We start from the raw sequence: 19,947 nt of genomic DNA on the forward strand, positions 1-19,947 counted from the left end.
CATCTGGTTTTGACGCAGTTTGTGTTTTTTTCAGTCACTGACTGTTTTCAGGTGTTTCCTATGCACAGCTTCCTGTGTCGCTCAGTCCACCTTTGGTGAAGTGAGGGGTCGGCTCCAGGATCCAGCGAACGTTGTGAGGCTTGTGTCTGTGGGGCAGAGGTCTACGACCTGCCGGAGCTGGGACGCAGCCAGACCGCAGCCGAGCGGATCCAGGGTTTGACACGGTCCAGTGCTGTGAAGGAGCAGAGCCAGACCAGAGATGCGTTTTGTGTGTTAGTCTTTCTCCTCTTCAGCTTTCTTCTGCTCTTCTGTCCTTTTTTCTCTGACAGTTCAGCTCCAGTTTCCACCATCGCCAAAAAAACATCCAGGAAAAGCTTTTCTTCAAGAAAAAGAGATTTTTGCTTCTCCCTGCTGAACTTTGCTGTCCAGCATCATGGAAGCAGCAACGTGCTGTGTGTGGATCTGTGTTTGACCACGGTCCTGAGGAACAGCATTAAGAAATTAGTGATGTGTTGCCGATAATCTGGATTATGAAGGGGTGAATGTATAAAACTGAGGCTGGAGCACAAGGCTGCACAGGAAAGAAGAGTTTGACGTATGGAGGGGAAAAGGTTCAGGATACTTCCCAACACATCACCCAAAATACTTCCTGAACCTGCTGATGGTTCTGCCCCGGATCACGGGAGGCCTGAACCCCAGCAGGGCCGGCACAGCCCCAGGGCCACCCCCGCTTTGAGACAACAGCGCGTCCTGCAGCTCATTTGGACGGACAAACTCTGTCAGCCTACATAATACTTCCTCGCCTCTTTGAATTGGTTGGCCGGTGTCTCGGCCTGGAGATAAGTGGAGAACTTTCCAGATGACTGGCGCAGGACAACCCTGACCCGTCATCCCGCTGATTGCCACACACTTCTCTGCTGCCTTTTTGGCAGCAATTTCTCCAGGGGGCCCCGTTCTGTCTTTGAGTTTGTCCCCATCATGGTAATGGGGCACATGCCTCCTCCACACACGCAGGCTTAAATCACGGAAACACACACACACAGATACACATTATGGCTGTGTCTGCCCCACACACACACACACACACACACACACACACACACACACACTCACACTCACACACACAGTGTGTCTGTGTGTTAAATGTAGTAGGTCCCCGTCGCCCTGTCCTGCCAGCTTTGTCTGCCCTCAGCTGTTCCGGCCCGGTGCCCGCATTGTGCTGTCGGGCTCATTACCAGAGCAGAAGCACTGTGGCCCGAAACCTCGGCGCTAATAGGCCCGCAGAGACACAGAGGAGTTATGTCTGCTGTGGCTTGTGTGTGCAGAAGTACAACGTTAACTTTTTTACTCTCTGGCAGCAGCACGGTTAATGTTTAACATTTGGAGCTGTTATTTCTGCGCTCACACATCAGCTGCTTGCAGGACGCTGAGGTTCAGCCCCCGCCTCCCGTCAGGCACAGGGCCTTAAAAACCGAGTCTCCGTGTATACGTATGTGTGTGTTTCTGCATGCCTGAGCAGGGACCTGGAAAGAATGAGGGTCCGCTGGGTTGATGGGCTGTCTGGAGTGGCCCGGGACACTTGAAAAACAATGGGATGAAATGCAGCTATTGTTTAGAGTTTACAGTGAGGCTGTCGCAGAGAGACAGAGATAAAGAGAGCGTGGAGAGAAGAAGTGTGCATACTGTAAACAGAAAGACGTCAGAGTCCATCTCCATCACCGTGCAGATAACACCAGCTGAACTAACATTAAGGATCTGAAGTGATTGTCTCAGGAGTCAGACAAAAGCCTCCGTACCGTCCAACCCAGGGTTATGTAATGAGGTTTGAGGTGGTCTTTTATCAGGAATTAGGCCATGAAGCATGCAGGAGGTGTCCAACTTCAAAACGTACCAGAGGTCGAAGTGGTCTAATGAGAGAAGCGCAGAAAGAAGAGAAAACCTTCAACTAAATGTTAAGAATGAAAAACTTTATGAAGAAAACAACAAACAGCATTTTCCAAGTATTAGCAGCCTGGAGGTGCTCCTTTAAAATAATAATGATATTAATAATAATTAATAAATTATTGAGTTAGGATTTAATTTAACATTTGTGGAACATCTAGTACAAGGAAAATTATTACACCATGTTTATTACGTTATTTTTTCTTTCCTTTTTTTTTTTTTTTTAAGTCTTCCACCTGTCTGAAGCTTCAGGACAGTTATCTCACACGGGTTAGGGTTAGGCTGCTGTCAGTAATACACCTGGACATGCAGGTATCTCTTCAGGTTATTATCAGCTGTTAAATGTCACAGACATGAAGTCTGGAGCTCCGTTTCTCCTCCTGATCATCAACTCTCAGAGTTTTTAAATTTATCGCAGTAAACTCCTTAAATAAAACGGTCTACGCTCGTCTTTCAGCCTCTTTAACGCACGTGCTTTGACTGAGCCGAGGCCTCCACGTGCGCCATGTTCCAGGCACAGCGCGCGCGCGGCCGTCCCTCTCCGTCCTCGCGCCGTCCCACGCGGCGGCACCAGGTGGGCCGCGGCAGCGCCGAACCGTGGCGTCGTTAACGCGCCACAATTATGAGGCCGCAAAGAGGCGAGATGATTGCAAATAAAAGTACATGATGCAGAAAATAAAAAGGAAATTAAACAGATGCGCATGCGTTCGGGATCATTGATTTCGTCCTTTTAAAATGATGAGAGATGCAAAAAAAAGCAACATTTTCAGAAAATACGGCTGAAATTTTATAAAATAATAATAATTATTATTGTTGCAATAAAATATTGAGAATCTTGTTTTTTCCATTTTTTTCTCAGGAGATGTGTAAATATGCCCACACTTGAAAAAAATAACCACATGAAAAACCAGCCTGAATTTGTCATGCTTTAATTAAAATAATTCTTTAGAAATTCCTTATTTACATCTGCAATAATATTAATATCAGTTTAAGAAAAAATAGTCACAGTTTTTACCAAACATCAGAACATCAGCATGACAACAAACTAAAGGACGCAAAACAAACACTTCAAGCCTTGTTGGTTTCAGTAGCCAAATCATCATCATCATCATCATCATCATCATCATCATCAGTCATTCTCTGAGAAAAATTGCATCACTTCCTTAGAGGTCATCCACCATTTACAATATGTACATATTGCTGGACAAATACATGAGTTATCTTTGAGGAGCAGAGGAGGCGGTGAGGGGCGTGAGGGGGGAGCTCTGAGTCTGAGTTTACAGTGAAAACAAACACGGAGCAAAAAGAGGAGCTCGCTCATCAAACACGGAGCAAAAAGAGGAGCTCGCTCATCAAACACGGAGCAAAAAGAGGAGCTCGCTCATCAAACACGGAGCAAAAAGAGGAGCTGGCTCATCGTGACGGGACAGAGAGAAGCTCTGTAAACAAAGGTCAGGCATAGTTCATACAAAGAAGTTGCATATCTGTTTGTGGACCAGTGGAGAGTGTTGCAGATCTGCAGGAATCGAGTCTTTGGCCTAAAAGCGTAGAGACTGCACCGAGTGTCGGCCCTGGAGGAGTCACTGTGAGATCATGAGTCAGAGCCACCACGGCACAGGAAGCTCGATACAGAGGACACGGGGAGACGCTCTGCTGGTTCATCAGCACAGTCTGAAGTCCACGTCCAGGTTTATCAGCTGATGCAAAGACGTCCTGGTCTTGGTTTTCTGTAAGGGGCCTAGAGGTGGTCGTAGGCAGCAGACGGAGGAGCCGTACGGGAGGCCGAGCTGTAGTAATACGGAGAACCTGCAGGGGGAGACACACATGTAGAGGCTGTCAGCAGAGGATCAGACTTTTCTCTCCTTGATCCATTTATCTCGATGTTTTCCAGCAGATGGTCTCAGAGCCTGAGCTCTTTGTCCTGTGAGGGCTTCAGACTGAACTCATCTGGTGTCGGGAATAAAACGGATCAGAGCAGCGGGACTTTCATTTCTCAGCAGAGGAGCAGACCTCTCCAGAGCGTCTTCTCTGATAAACAGATGTCTGACAGAGATTCAGACTCTGTTTATCAGAACAAATGGAGACTTTTGTTTGAACGATTCTGCAAACATATTTATTGACTGTGCATCTATGGAGACAGACGGATCTGCTAGTGTGGATGAAAAATGGAGAATGGAGTCTGCGTGGGAGTTGGTTTTGTTCATGCAGCTCTGAGACAGAGAGCTCTGCTGTCAATGGGAGGCAATAAAAACTGAGGTGAAAAGCAGAGATTTCCTGTTAGAGCCAACGATAACTGAGTCTGTGCAGGTTTTCTGTCTCTGTTTCAGCTTTTGTTTGTTTGTTTGTTGTTTCCTCTGCAGAAGTTAAAGCAGAGCTTCACACTGTGCTGGGACTCACTGCGACTGAAGATTTTTAACCTACGGGAGCTGGCAGAGGACAAAATACTGGGAAATATACAAAGCAAAGGGCAGGGTAAAAAACATCAATATGTAATGGAAAAAATAAGACCAACAGGTTTCTCTGCATCCTCTGTGTTTGAAAAAAGAAACAATAAGTTGAACTCTGTCCAACCCCAGAGAAACTTTCATTTCTCTGAGGATTTTTTTACCCTCCACGTCCTGTTTTCCTGCATTATTTCTCTTCCTTCATTTTCAGACATGGGTTTTTAAAAAAAACATGTTTAAATATTTTTTTCAGTGTATTCCTCTGATAAACAGCTGGGTTTGAGTGAATCATGCTTCATTTGAAACCATCGAGTTTCCTTCAGCTCAGAAAGAATCTTTAATTATTTTGTGTCTTTGTTTCAGACGTCAGCTCGTTTTTCCTGCTTCGAGGCAGCGTCTCACAGTTTCTGCATCATTTCCTCATGTGTATTCCTCCTTCTCCCTCCCTGTGTCTCTAAGTTTACATCCCACCTCTTATTTATTCTTCACATGAATCCTGTTAAGGTTCGATATTTATCTTCTTCACAACTCTGACAGTTTTTCAGGAGTAATTTCCTTCAGTTTCATGCTGCAGCTGCAGCTTTTAGGAAAACGCTGTACACCCTCATGAAGTTTTACATCAATATTTGTATTAATTACATTTGATTTAAATGTCATTTCAAGACTTTTATATATATTTTTCAGTCATGATGAAATTCAAGAGTAAAAATTATTGGGTTTCAAATTAAAGGAAAGTTATTGAAGAGAAAAAGTGAGCAGCCTGCGTGCTAACTCTGGACCTGATCAGGAATCGATGGTGACGTTTCACTGGGATCAATATTTCTACCACAGCTTAGTAAGTAGTAATTAGTAATAAAGTAAAATGTTGTTGGAGTTTGTCTCAAATGTTTGTTCAAATTAAGAAAAGATGATACTCAAAAATAAAACAGTTTAAAGATGAAATTATTTTTTTTTCTTTTTGAAGAAAACTAAAATGAGTGTTTGTCTCTGTCTTTAAATCAGGAGCTGGGTCCTCTGAGGTGTGGCTGAGGTGTTTTCCTGGGTGAGCTCCTCCTCTGGGTTCAGAGAGGAGTAAGTTTTTAGACTGAGACGTGTTCAGTGTGTTCACTCACCCAGGATGGAGGAGTTGGTGAACCTCCAGGCGTCGCTGTAGGAGGTGTACGGGGAGTGGCTGTAGGTCTGACTGGAGTACTCTGCTCCTGCTGAGAGAAGGAGAAACTTCATCCAACACCACGACACGAAGCACGCAGGAAACGTTTGTTATTAAACTGCACAGCTCGCCAGGAGCAGAGTGTGTGTGTGTGTGTGTGTGTGTGTGTGTGTGTGTGTGTGTGTGTGTGTGTGTGCTCAGCTCTGGCTCATAATTCACCAACAGTTAGTGCAGCCTGTAAACCATTAATCTGTGGTGCAGGTGGACGTCTGAGGGTGAAATCCCTCGGCCCAGTGGTGCGTGGATGAACCCAGCCCCTCAGAGCTCTGCCCTCTGAAATGCCCTGCTCCTCCTCCTCCTCCTCCTCCTCCTCCTCCTCCTCCTCCTCCTTCCTCTCTCCTCCTCCTCCCTCCTCCTCCTCCTCCTCCTTCCTCTCTCCTCCTCCCTCCTCCTCCTCCTCCTCCGTTCATATTCCACTTCCTGCTCCTGCCTCTCTGGCGCTCCTTTTTCTCCTCTTTCCTTTTTTTAACATTCCACTATCTAATTGGTAATTATGTCGGCTGGTATGAACCCCCCCCCCCGTCCTGACCCCTCCTCTCCAGTCGGTAATTGTGTAGCGACTCTTCCTCACAGCGAGCCCACCAGAAAAATAATAAATCAGAGCCTCTCATTTCGCGCTTCGGAGGACAGACTTCAAATAAAAAGGCACATCGCAGCCTCTCCCTCTGTGCCTGCTCGTATGCAGGCATCCTGATGTCCACACACACACACACACACATACACACACACACACACACACACACACTCACACAGACTTCACACCCCTCCTCCTGCTCCTCTGCCCACCCTGCATCTCCCTCCTGGGCCCCCGAGGCCCCCTGGTTCCTATGGCGATGTGGGGTGTGGGGTGTGGGGGGGTGTGGGCAGCAGGGTGGAACCCCCAGCCTGTCTCTGGACCCCCCCCAGGCCCACGAGCACCCTTTTTCTTTTTTTAGCTTGTCTCTATCCTTCCAGATCCTTCCTTTCTCTCCCTCTGTGCGAACAGAAACGTCTCCGTACCTGCGACCATGCCCGTGATGGCGGAGGAGGTGTATCCGGTCTGGGCGGGGGAGGGGATGTGAGGCGGGTACCCTGGCAGAGTGGAGCTCACCATGTCCCTCCCTGAATTATAAAAACACACAGACATCACTTTAACTCTGGGAAAGACGCTTCAATCCTTGTTTCATTCATGATGAAATCATTAATGTTCATGAAAAATGAAAAATGGGCTGATTCAACGAGTTCAGGTCGGAGCAGGATTTTAAAAACGTTGTTTTTTAAACAACATTCAGGGTCAGATGTGAACTGTGTTAATAGTCAAAGTCAGTTTTTCTGACTTAACAAATGTTTTGTCTTCACACACCAACGAGTTGATTGGTTATAAGACGAGATGAGGACGAGATGAAACACAAGACGACATGAGGACAAGAGGACGAGATAAAACACAAACAAGATGAAACTCGAGGACGAGATGAAACACCAGGACAAGATAAAACACAAACAAGATGAAACATGGGGACGACATGAAACACAAGGACAATATAAAACACGAGGACGACATAAGGACGAGATGAAACACAGGGACGAGATGAAACACGAGGACGACATGAGGACGAGATGAAACACGAGGACGAGATAAAACACGAGGACGAGATGAAACACGAGGACGAGATGAAACACGGGGACGACATGAAACACGAGGACGACATGAGGACAAGATGAAACACGCGGACGACATGAGGACGAGATGAAACACGAGGACGACATGAGGACGAGATGAAACACGAGGACGAGATGAAACATGAGGACGAGATGAAACACGAGGATGAGATAAAACACGGGGACGACATGAAACACGAGGACGACATGAGGACAAGATGAAACACACGGACGACATGAGGACGAGATGAAACATGAGGACGACATGAGGACGAGATGAAACATGAGGACGAGATGAAACATGAGGACGAGATGAAACACGAGGACGAGATAAAACACGGGGACGACATGAAACACGAGGACGACATGAGGACAAGATGAAACACGCGGACGACATGAGGAGGGGATGAAACATGAGGACGACATGAGGACGAGATGAAACATGAGGACGACATGAGGACGAGATGAAACATGAGGACATGATGAAACATGAGGACGAGATGAAACACGAGGACGAGACGAAACAGGAAGATGACATGAGGACGAGATGAAACACAGGGACGACATGAGGACGAGATGAAACATGAGGACGAGATGAAACACGAGGACGAGATGAAACACGAGGACGAGACGAAACAGGAAGACGACATGAGGACGAGATGAAACATGAGGACGACATGAGGACGAGATGAAACACAAGGAAGAGACGAACCAGGAAGACGACATGAGGACGAGATGAAACATGAGGACGAGATGAAACACAAGGAAGAGATGAAACACGAGGACGACAAGATGATGAGATGAAACACGAGGACGAGATGAAACATGAGGACGACATGAGGACGAGATGAAACACGAGGATGACATGAGGACGAGATGAAACATGAGGACGAGATGAAACATGAGGACGAGATGAAACACGAGGACGAGATGAAACACGGGGACGAGATGAAACACGAGGACGGCATGAGGACAAGATGAAACACGCGGAGGACATGAGGACGAGATGAAACATGAGGACGACATGAGGACGAGATGAAACACGAGGACGACATGAGGACGAGATGAAACACGAGGACGACATGAGGACGAGATGAAACACGAGGATGACATGAGGACGAGATGAAACATGAGGACGAGATGAAACACGAGGACGAGATGAAACACGAGGACGACATGAGGACGAGATGAAACATGAGGACGAGATGAAACATGAGGACGAGATGAAACATGGGGACGAGATGAAACATGAGGACGAGATGAAACACGAGGACGAGATGAAACATGAGGACGAGATGAAACATGAGGAGGAGATGAAACATGAGGACGACATGAAACATGAGGAGGAGATGAAACAGGAAGACGAGATGAAACAGAGGAAGAGATGAATCCCTGCGTTACCTGAGATGATTGGCTGACTGCTGAACTGCCCGTACACAGGTGCATGATGGGAGAATGAGTTGAAGGCATTGGGGAAATGGTTGGAGTGGCTGCAGCTGTTGCTGCTGCCGCTCACAGAGATCGGTTTCTGAAGCGCCTGCAGCTCCACAAACGCCAGGTTGGACGCCGCCATGTTGGGGGAGGGGCTTGTGCTCGTCACTTCTGGAGACATTTCCTGTTTGAGGCAGAGCGGCAGCGACTGGAGCGGCTCTGAGTGGAGGGTGAGGGTCGAGGGTGAGGGTCGAGGGTGAGGGTGGAGGGTGAAGACATGAGATGAGGATGAGGAACTCAAACAAAGGAGTGATGGTGAAAACAAACATGGAGGTGCAGGTTTCTCACCGGCGACCATCGTGTAGCTCTGGTGTGCCGACAGATTCCTGCTGATGGCGGACGATGACGTGGACAGGCTGGTCTTGGCCTCCTCCAGGCTGCCGTTGATGAGGGAAAGCGGGTACAAAGTCTGCGAGGATGGACAGAGATTAGCCGTTAGCTCAGGAAGAGTGAAACAGGAGAACAGAAACCTGGACGCCCGCCGCTGTCACCTGGTCGGTTTTGCTGCTGGACGTGGCGCAGAAGGAGTCCGCCGGGTAGTGGTGACGGTCAAAGCCACAGTCCAGATGTTGTGTGGCGGCTGAGAAGTGATCCACCCTCATCTGCTTCCTCGGGACGCCGCCGCTGCCCTGAGAGTCGACGCTGTGCCGACAGCTCTCCTGATCACCTGGGGAGGAAGAGGTTTCATCATCGAGCGAGAAGAGAAGAATCTGATGATGAGGATGACGAGGAAAACAAACCCTCCTCTGTCCTCCACATTCACCATCTGAACAACTTCCTCTCGTACTTCAGAAAGACGCTGCAATGTGCGGCGTGACTCTTACTGTCATCGTGGCTCCTCTTCCCCTCGGCGCTGGGCTGAGGGATCCCCAACAGGCCGCTGATGGAGTAGGTGGAGCCCAAAGAGTCCGAGTGCGGAGACTCTGGAGGAGTGACGGCCGAGCTGGGGACTGTGGGAGACAAACGGAGACAAACGGAGACAAACGCGTTTCAATCATCCCGTCTACATCCTGCTCCATGCACCTAATCCTGCTCTGTAACCTTTGACCTTAATCCCTCAGCGTCATGTGACCACACTGGGCGTCATGGCTGCCATGCACATGTGTGTGTGTGTGTGTGTGTGTGTGTGTGTGTGTGTGTGTGTGTGTGTGTGTGTGTGTGTGTGTGTGTGTGTGTGTGTGAACTCACTCAGGGTTTGTCCTGGACTCAGGCCTTTCCCGTCCAGCGGCAGGTTGAACGGCTGCTGGACTTTGGTTCGGATTATTCTGCCACAGAAAGATCCAAACGTTAGAGACGGTGACGACAGATTATCAGAGCAGTTTAATCCACGCTTCACAAAGCTTCCTGAAGTTTCCTGTAGATCACTGTGAACATATCAACAACAACACGACTCTTCAGCCGTAAACCTCAGTTTTCTCTTCCCTGTAATCCTGAGTTACAGCAGATATTACGGTGAAGTGCTGACAGGATTACACTCTGCACCGTCTCTGACAGCCTGAAACTTTCATATCTACATCCTGCCTCTGTTTCCACTTCTCACGGCGTTTCACCCATAATCCACTCTGTCACCTGTTAATGGAGCTCACGCTGGGCACCGTGTCGCCGTCGCACACGCCCTCCGCCAGCAGCCGGTCTCTGATCTCCCAGGCGAACATGGTGGGATTCTGCCTTTTGTAGTCTGCGATCTTGTCCACCACTTTAGGAGTGGCCACCTTGGGTTTGGAGCCGCCGATCACTCCGGGTTTGATGCTGCCCGTCTCGTAGTAGCTGGAGGAGAAATGGAGGATTGTAGTGGCTGCTCCAGAGGTTTGAGGAGGTCAAAGAAAACATTAACAGGAAGCTGAGTAAGACGCTCACCGCCCCAGGATCTTGCTGACACAGCCGTGGCTGACGCGGAGCTGCCGTGAGATGTCACAGGGCCGGACGCCTTGGTGGGCCATGTCCACGATGCGTTGCCGGATCACCTCCGGGAGCGGGCGGCCATTAACAAACATTCCACCTAGTTGGTTAAGACCCCCATGACCTGGGGGGGGAGGGGGGATGAACACTTATAAATGTCGGGAACCAACAGTGAGTGGAAGTCACGCCCGGATCAGAAAACACGCAGCCGTCAGAGAAACGTCAGGAGAAAAAATCAACAAGGGTCAAATTTTGACCTCTTAAAGGGGTCACACGTCCAGAGTTCAGTTCACTGCTCAAAAACACAAAGTTTACCTGTGACAGCAGCAAACTGTGGCCAGAGATCAGAAACAAACAAACAACAACTTCTTTTCTCTTCAGACCAGAAACGATCAGAAATCTGTGGTTTAGCAGTTCATCAGTTTGTGGAAGAGATTTCTAGAAATAATTTACTTTAAGTCTGAACAGGAAAGTTCAGACAGAATATATACTTTTATATATAAATGTTTTTTTTTTTTTTTTTAACAGGATACCATCCTCCTGAATTATTCCTACATGCACACTTTGTCTCAGTCTGTAGGACACTCTTCATTTACTCAGTTTTAGCTCAGGTCTCAGCCTTTTGTGAAAGAAAAGTTCAGATCATATTTACTAAGGATTTGTAATAATATTTACTGTTCATAATTCTTAGGACACATTATCTTATTTTAGAAATTTGGATAAATCTCAGCGTAGAAACATCAAAAGACACGGTTTGTACGACCACAGGCCTGAAACTATAACAAACAAATTAAACATTAACGACTTCAGATATCTAGAGAAAACATTTTGTTTGTGAATGTTTGTGTGAAATCAGCAAATTTGATTTTCTTTTTAAAAACATTTAGCAGATTTTCTTAAAATAAAAGTGGTCACTGTTTGAACCAGGACTTTCAGCAGCTTTATGAACACTGTGGTGACGTCAAGACGTTTGACAGAAAAATGGTTTTTAAATAGGTTGTAAAAATAATATGACCAAAAGAAGAGTTTTTCAGAGCACCACAAAAAATAAAATAAAATAAATAAATAAATAAATAAATGAATAAATAAAAACGGTAAAAAAATGTAAAGATAAAAAAACGGAGCGGTGAGGCTCTCAGCTCTCTGAAGTCTGCACGGTGGTGACTCTGCAAGAACAGCTCGCTTTTAATTTAACCCATTGAGACGCCGCTCCTTCCCAGCCCTTTCCCAGCTTTCATTTCCACTTCAAACAGCCTGACGAGGAGAGAGAGGAGGGGAGGAGAGGGGGGAGGAGAGGGGAGGAGAGGGGAGGAGGGGAGGAGGGGAGCCTCTATTAACGCTGCCAGCCGAGTGTGGAAAAAAATCTCCCCGCCAAGCTTCATCAACCTGCAGGATATTAAAGCCGAGCAGAGCTGGGGGGGGTAGAGGGAGTGTGCACGGTGAGCGTGCACGGTGAACGTGCACGGTGAGTGTGCACGGTGAGCGTGCACGCGGATGGTGCATGGACACTGGCACAACAAAACAAAGCGTGAAAAAGAAGAAAGTTTAATGCAGACAGGAAGTGATCCAGTGATAGAGACACAGGCCGAGCTGTTTCCACTGAACGAGCCTCTGAGTCAACACGCCTCCATGCTTAATTAACACTGATGATTTAACTCGTTTCAAACATAATTATCAAAGAATTATTTGATTTAATATGATAATAATTCATCACACATATAAAAGTATTCAGATTATCCAGCTATTATCCAGAAAACATTTAATTTAACCCTCAGTACCTAAACTTCCCAATGTCTCACTGTCAATAAAGGCTTTGATTAACTGATAAATGCATAAAAACAAAGTAAAATACATGAAGAGAGTCACATATTCAACAATTAACAAAGAAAACTCCAAATTTTCATTTCTTATCAAATACTCCCAGTCAAACTCCTGCCCTCACTCTCAGATCTTCATTAATAAATAATTATAATAAAAACAAGCTGTATTTAGCTGAAACTCTGCTCATGGCTGAAAACAAACATTGGGACAAAATCTGCTTTTCCACTGCAGAAACTTTCCCCAGGAACCTTCAGAGGAACTCTGTGTTTCAGCTGCAGGAACCAGGGTCTGATGTAGTTCACCACCCCTGAAAGGTGGGGCTTTCCAGGTGTAACAGGAACTCTGGGGGCGGGGCCTACAATGCTAACTGTTTCTGATTGGTGGAACACCCAGGGTGTTTTTATCTCAGACGTCTCTCATCTGATCTGTGTGATCCTCTCATGATCCAGACGTCAGGCAAACAGAGAACGTCAAACAGAGAACGTCAAACAGAGAACGTCAAACAGAGAACGTCAAACAGAGAACGTCAAACAGAAAAGAAGTGTTTAGTTTCTGGGAGCAGATCCAGGAAGTGAACTTTACAGATAAAAGCATCAGGTCGGGAAAATTCTCCCTCTTTGTTTTAATGTTTTTCAGACCAACAGTGTTGATGTGCAGCAGTCTCAGCTTTTACATGTCGACACCTCAGCTTCTCTCCCTGATCCAAACTCTGGGATCAATTTCTGGATCAGCTCAGGGAAAAACACAGATTGTCTCGTCTGTCTGTGTTAAACATGATCTTTTTGGTTTAAGTGTCTTTACATGAGGTTTTTCTTTTTTGGTAAAAGTGGATAAAACAGGTCAGTTAGTGTGGACAGGTGAAACAGTCACTGATGAAGGGCTGAACATATCACATGTGTTTTTACATCCTCTTCATCATTTTGGAGTTTTCTTTTGTTCATGAATTTAAAAGAAGAGTTTGGATTGTGCCCTTAACGATCTTTATCCATTAATCACATTGAAGCATAAATAAAGCTCGTCATGGTGCAGCGTCCTGTAAATTATCAACAGTAATCTGAGAAATCATCCCAGAGTTAATCTGTTAGTCTGTCAGAGACGAAGCAAAGCTCCAACGTCTTTGTTCAGCCCGACAGGCTGAATGGCCCCAGAGCCTCAACTTTTATTTCAGACATTTATCAGCTCATATTATTATTATTATTATTATTATTATTGTTATTATTATTATTATTATTATTATTATTATTATTATTATTATTATTATTATTATCATTATTATTATTGTTATTATTATTGTTGTTATTATTATTATTATTATTATTATTATTATTATTATTATTATTATTATTATTATTATTATTTAAAATAAAAAAGTCTGAGGGGAAAGCTGGAGCAAGCCGTCACTTTTCATCCTCATCAGCAGTTTATCAGACACCAAAACATGATGAATAAAAAACAAGACGTTTCTCTTTGTCCAATTATTGTGTCTATTCAGCCCCAACTGTTCACAACAACACCTTTAATTTAAGATCAACACAGGAAGTTAAAACATTCAGAGATTAGATTAGTTTGATGGGAGAAACATAAACAAATTATACATTTTATGATTTAACTACATTTATAAATAAGAGCTTTAGATAGTTAAAAATTAACACCTTCTTTTAATTATAAAATTAGTTTAAAATCCTTAAATAGTGAGTGATTAGGTTGATAAAAATGAAGATTTAAAAATGTCTCAACAGCAGCAACCTGTTCCTCCACACAGTGTCAGTCGATTGTCCTGAACAAACTTCTGTCTGAAATTAATGTGAAACTCTAAACATGAGAAATCAAATTAAATGTTTTTGGTCTTTTCTTAAGACAAACTGAGTTCAACCAAAATAAACTGAAATGAAAAGTTAAAATGATCAAAAAGTGTCAGAAAAAAAGGAGCTGACATTAAGAGGAAACGTTTTTTCTGGCCTTTAACAGCCCGAGAGGTTTTCAGTGTCATTCCACCTTAAATACTCCATCCTTAAGTTCTCACAAGCTTCACTTTAAAAAGTTAGAAATGTCATTCCACCTTAAATACTCCATCCTTTAGTTTTAACATGCTTCACTTTAAAAAGTTAGAAATGTCATTCCACCTTAAATACTCCATCCTTTAGTTCTCACAAGCTTCACTTTATAAAGTCAGACATGTTTTTACAAACAGCTGTTTTTGTTGAGCTCCACTTGTCTGAACGTGTTCAGCTGATTTGACACTCTTCATGATTTGATGCTGGAGCCTCATTCAGAGTTTTTCATAAGATCAGCTTCACTCCCTCTGCTGTCCTCATCACTGCTGCACTTTAAACACCTTTCTGCTTTCAGACAAACAGGAAATTCACTCTGAGCAGAGATTTAAAGATTCAGCATCAGTTAAAGATTTCCTGTTATATGTGAACCAGGCAGGAAGTCAAACTGCTGAGTGACTGCGAGGACAGAAACATTATGAGGAGTCACTGATGGTGGAGACGAGGACGCTGCTCTGAGCTGAAGTAAAGTATTTACCTCTCCCACTGTGGCTGGACATGTCCCTGAGTCCGTCCTCTCTGCTCCACCAGCTGAACGTGACGCTCTCCTCCACGCTGACCCGCCTCAAAGTCTTTTCACTGCCTGGCCCGCCCCGCGTCTGGCATCAGTGTGCTCCTCAACGCGCCGTGGAGCATGGGCTGCAGGACAACACACAGAGGGAGAAGAGAGAGGCTGAGAGTGTGTGACGCCTGGAAACACACACACACACACACACACACACACACACAGAAACACACACAGAGGGAGAAGAGAGAGGCTGAGAGTGTGTGACGCCTGGAAACACACACACACACACACACACACACACACACACACACACACACACACACACACACACACACACACAGAAACACACACACACACACACACACAGGGTGAAGAGAGCGGCTGAGAGTGTGTGACGCCTGGAAACACACACACACACACACACACACACACACACACAGAAACACACACAGAGGGAGAAGAGACGGCTGAGAGTGTGTGACGCCTGGAAACACACACACACACACACACACACACACACACAGAAACACACACAGAGGGAGAAGAGAGAGGCTGAGAGTGTGTGACGCCTGGAAACACACACACACACACACACACACACACACACACACACACACACACACACACACACACAGAAACACACACAGAGGGTGAAGAGGGCGGCTGAGAGTGTGTGACGCTTGGAAACACACACACACAGGGACACACACAGGGACACACACAGGGACACACACAGGGACACACACAGGGACACACACACAGCTGGACACAGGCTTCAGGTTTTTGTGCAGACAATAAAATATGAAACATCACAGCTCCCCCTCTCCTCTCCTCCTCTCCTCCTCTCCTCCTCTCCTCCTCTCCTCTCCTCCTCCTCCTGCTCACAGAGCTGCTGCTTTAATTCTCGACTGCTCACTAATACAGACCGTGCTTGTTAATCATTGGGTCATTATTGATAATTATTGATAATTATTGATAATTATTGATAACTATTGATAATAATTGGTAACTATTGATAATTATTGGTAACTATTGATAATTATTGGTAAAGGATTTAGTTTTGGGGTTTTGAAGAGTGAGGGCTGAGGCTGACACTGTGAATTTATCTCTGCGTTATTAAACATGAGGAATTAACCTGTTGCTAGAATCAAAAGGACAAATTTTGGCCTTTTCTTGTTCCCGTAGTGAGGACGGTGAATCTCAGTGTAGCTCATGTTTGGTCTCGGTTAAGGCCTCGTTCAGCTCCATTCATGAAACGTTTGATATCTCCCATGTTTTCAGCCGTCACTCAAAGAAAAGATGATTTCTGTGTTCTCCACGAGACTCAGCGTCAGCTCTGTGAGCAGCTGGAGTCAGGTGGAGTCAGGTGGAGTCAGGTGGAGTCAGGTGGAGTCAGGTGGAGTCAGGTGGAGTGTTTGGTGTTTCCCTCTGAGCCGTCAGCTTTCATCGGCCTGACCCTTCGTCTGTGAGTGTGAGCTGACTTCACTAACATCAACACTAACTGTAGGAAAACCATTTCTCTCTGCTGAGTCTCACTTTCTTTAGGCTGATGACGAGGAAACACTCACAGAATTTTAAAACGTCCAATTCTTAAAAAAGAAATTAAAAACGTCCAATTCTTAAAAAAGAAATTAAAAACGTCCAATTCTTAAAAAAGAAATTAAAAACGTCCAATTCAACAGAAATATTTAAAACTCTGAGAAATCAGGATTTTATTCTTGGTTTCAAAATGACTGAAAGTTTCAGTGATAATTCATTAATAAATCAGTGATTAATTCACTCTTGTTTATCCAAGTTAGTTATGTTTTAAAAATATCTGCAGTGACTTCAGCCTCGATAAAGTTTGTATAAATTGTACAACATATTGTTTATTAGTTCTGTTTTTTTATGCTCCATCTTTATTGTGTGTAATTTATTTTCTGTATTGTGTTAAATTTATTTTCTTTATTGTGTTAAATTTATTTTCTTTATTGTGTTAAATTTATTTTCTTTATCGTGTTAAATTTATTTTCTTTATCGTATTTTCTTTATTGTGTTAAATTTATTTTCTTTATCGTGTTAAATTTATTTTCTTTATCGTATTTTCTTTATTGTGTTAAATTTATTTTCTTTATTGTTTGATTTATTTTCTTTATTGTGTTAAATGTATTTTCAGCTTTTTGTGACATGTATTATGGTTTTAGCTTCTGCAGCATGTTGTCAAACCTCTGAGACTGAATTATTGAGCCAACCTGTGTCAGAGCAGACATTCACCTCCTGTTCGCTGACTGACACTTTTTACATGTTAATAAATCAGATTTAAGAGATTTCAGAGATTTGTTTTTCTTTTTAAACCAGTTTCTGCTGAGTGATTTAAATATTCTGAAAAAGACAAAACAATATGAAATATTTTAACATCTCTGTATCAAAGCTTCTGAAAATGTCATGATTAATTTCATGTTTATAAAATTCTGCTGCGGAAGAGACGAAATAAAAAGACACTTTCGGAAACACGTCGAGTTTTTTTTGGTGAATTTGTTTTAAAAAATCTGTTGTTGAAACTTTCTGCCAACCTCTGCCCGAGTCTCATCTTTTCATTTCTGTGGCAGCAGAGAAACCTCGGTGCTGGTTTCCAGTAAAACCTCTTTCCACGAGTCCGGACAGAGAAGATCTCTGACGGTCATTTCTGGATCATTTCTGAATCTTTCTCCACCCGAACCCGAACCCGAACCCGAACCCGAACCCACCGACAGGAGCGGAGACTCTCACTGACCTGAGACCAGAGACTGAGGTTCTGAGTCCAGCTCACCTTTCAGCGCCGCAGCTCACGGATAAACGTCCTCCAGCTGGTCCCCAGATATTATCCAAATGACGGCTCAGTCCGGCGCTGCTCCTGCCGCGGAGGTGTGTGTGTGTGTGTGTGTGTGAGTGTGTGTGAGAGTGTGTGTGTGAGAGAGTGTGTGTCCAGGTTGTTAGAAAGAGGCAGGGCTGCTGTGTGATGCGTCGTCTGCTCCTGTGTTGTGTGTGTGTTCCGCAGACACTCAGTCAGGTTTTATCCAACCGGGGCCGCGCGGAGCGCGGAGCCCTGCAGCCATTGGAGGAGAGGGGAGGGGGCGTGGCCTGAGGAAACATACAGGAGAAAAAAAAACTGTGTGTGTGTGTGTGTGTGTGTGTGTGTGTGTGTGTGTGTGTGTGTGAAAAATCCAGTTTGGACAAATATGGACGCACACTGAGGCGCTTCAGTTTCTGCACCACGTCACAGGCAGGTAGAGCACACACCTGAGACAGGAACAGACAAAAACACCGAACTGATGCGCATTTATTATTTCATGAAACATTCTGGATGTTTTCTGATCGAAATCTCGTTAAAAATTAAGATTAATGGACAAACTTCTGTCTCAAAAACGTCCTTAAGGGTTTTAATTTAATTTTTACAACCAGAGAAAAAACAATATTTTTTAGTTTTTACAGTGAAAACATTTTCTATATAAGCATGTACTTCTGTTTATTTAAATTATCTGGTCTTTATTAATTTCTCCCTCAGCGCTGAGTCTGCCTCAGACTGAAACAAATGCTGCCTGTTTCCTCCACCTTTGGATTTATTTATATATAACTTTATATAATAACTAAGATCAGGGCTCTTTGGTGACCAGGTTTATTTGAAAAGGCACAACACTGGGAGTTATAAGTGTTACCATAAATAAAGGTGGATCACGTTAGTTTGGGTATTTCTCTTTAATTCAGCTCGGCAGAAAATTAAGATTGGAGCCTGAGAGCTGAAGTTAATGAATAAAAAATAAAAAACTGGAGCTTACTCAAACATTCTGGATGAAAAATGAAAATTTAAATTGTGAATTTTACCATGAGATAAATGTTGTTTCCCATGTTACCGGACAGGAGCTCTCCGTCCTCCAGGCCGTGCGCAGCCTCCTCCTTTGCGCACACTGACGACCTGCTGAGGCTGCGGGCAGAGCAGAGCCTGTTTACGCGTGATGTCACCGCAGGGTGTCGGGGTGTCCCCCTGAGTTTAAACGCTCATCATGTTGTTCTCACGCGTCTGTAAAACAAACACAACACCTTTAATGACGCGCATTCCCGGCACCACGTCGTCTGCTGATGGAAACGCGGCTTTATGGACCCTACTCGTCTGATTTCAGGGGGAGGTTTGGAGCTGGAGAGCGAATTCAGAGCGGGCTTTTGTCTTTTCCTTTAATTGGCAATCTTTGGGAATTAATTAACAGTTTCAAACGAATGGGCTCTGTTTAAAGGAGAGGCTTTAAAGGGAGAAAATGGAGCCAAACGCGGGTAAACTCGGCTTTAGTTTCCTTATCTCTGCAGTCTGTGATTGAAGCCCTTCATCCCTGTCTTTAAAAAGCTGCAGCACAATGGAGGCGTGTGTTTTTAAATAAATAGAGCAGCCGGGAGACTAAAAGGGATCATAACAGGAGCTGGAAACAGAGGCAGTCCTCTGTGAAGCGACAGAGAAACGACGAGTGCCTTCAGGGAGAAGAGGCGAGCAGAGGTGACCCAGAGTTTAACAAGGGATTAAAGTCACCGATTGGGATCTGCTGCGATGATACCGTGAATTAAAAGAGCTCCTAATTATATGGTCAGGTCGCCAAGGGGCAGGAGGAGCAGGAGGAGCAGGAGGAGCAGAGACGCGGCCTCAGTGTAGACCTCCATAACGCAGGATGTGATCCCTCTGAGGGACTTTCTGACGATCCGAGTCCAGAAAAACTGCTCCAAACATCACCCAGCAACACCTCTGTAACTACAGGGGAAAGTTGTTTTATAAATCCAGTTTGATTCTAAAAAAGAGAAGAGAAATATAAAAATATATAATTATTCAGGTTTGTCTTGTTTGGACTGCAGCAATAAATAAAATAAAAAAACAGAGAGGAACTAAAACAAAAGAGGCGCTGGATTCTCTGAATTGTTGGCTGTGACTTTAAAATGAATCTTCAA

General features: G+C 44.6%; 1 protein-coding gene across 2 annotated transcripts; it reads right to left on the bottom strand.

Annotated features, from left to right (window-relative positions):
* Positions 1-2,854: 2,854 nt before the first annotated feature.
* On the bottom strand, positions 2,855-17,901 carry pax8 (paired box 8). 2 transcript variants are annotated; one of them, XM_074690356.1, is made up of 12 exons: positions 17,792-17,901; positions 14,974-15,134; positions 10,582-10,723; positions 10,294-10,491; positions 9,913-9,989; positions 9,549-9,674; positions 9,216-9,391; positions 9,013-9,133; positions 8,635-8,883; positions 6,595-6,696; positions 5,498-5,587; positions 2,855-3,747 (listed from the first exon to the last, which is right to left on the bottom strand). In XM_074690356.1, exons 2-12 carry the CDS (start codon positions 14,993-14,995, stop codon positions 3,680-3,682), a joined length of 1,371 nt encoding a protein of 456 aa, XP_074546457.1. In that variant the 5' UTR covers positions 14,996-15,134; positions 17,792-17,901; the 3' UTR covers positions 2,855-3,679. The 2 variants fall into 2 exon arrangements, with proteins under 2 accessions (XP_074546457.1, XP_074546456.1); XM_074690355.1 differs by having other exon boundaries at positions 5,498-5,584; positions 10,582-10,747.
* Between the last annotated feature and the right edge of the window lie 2,046 nt (positions 17,902-19,947).

This window comes from Halichoeres trimaculatus, unplaced genomic scaffold (assembly GCF_033239565.1).
Source record: "Halichoeres trimaculatus isolate MK-OKI-2021-1 unplaced genomic scaffold, fHalTri1.1 fHalTri1_scaffold_16, whole genome shotgun sequence".
Taxonomy (NCBI): domain Eukaryota; kingdom Metazoa; phylum Chordata; class Actinopteri; order Labriformes; family Labridae; genus Halichoeres; species Halichoeres trimaculatus.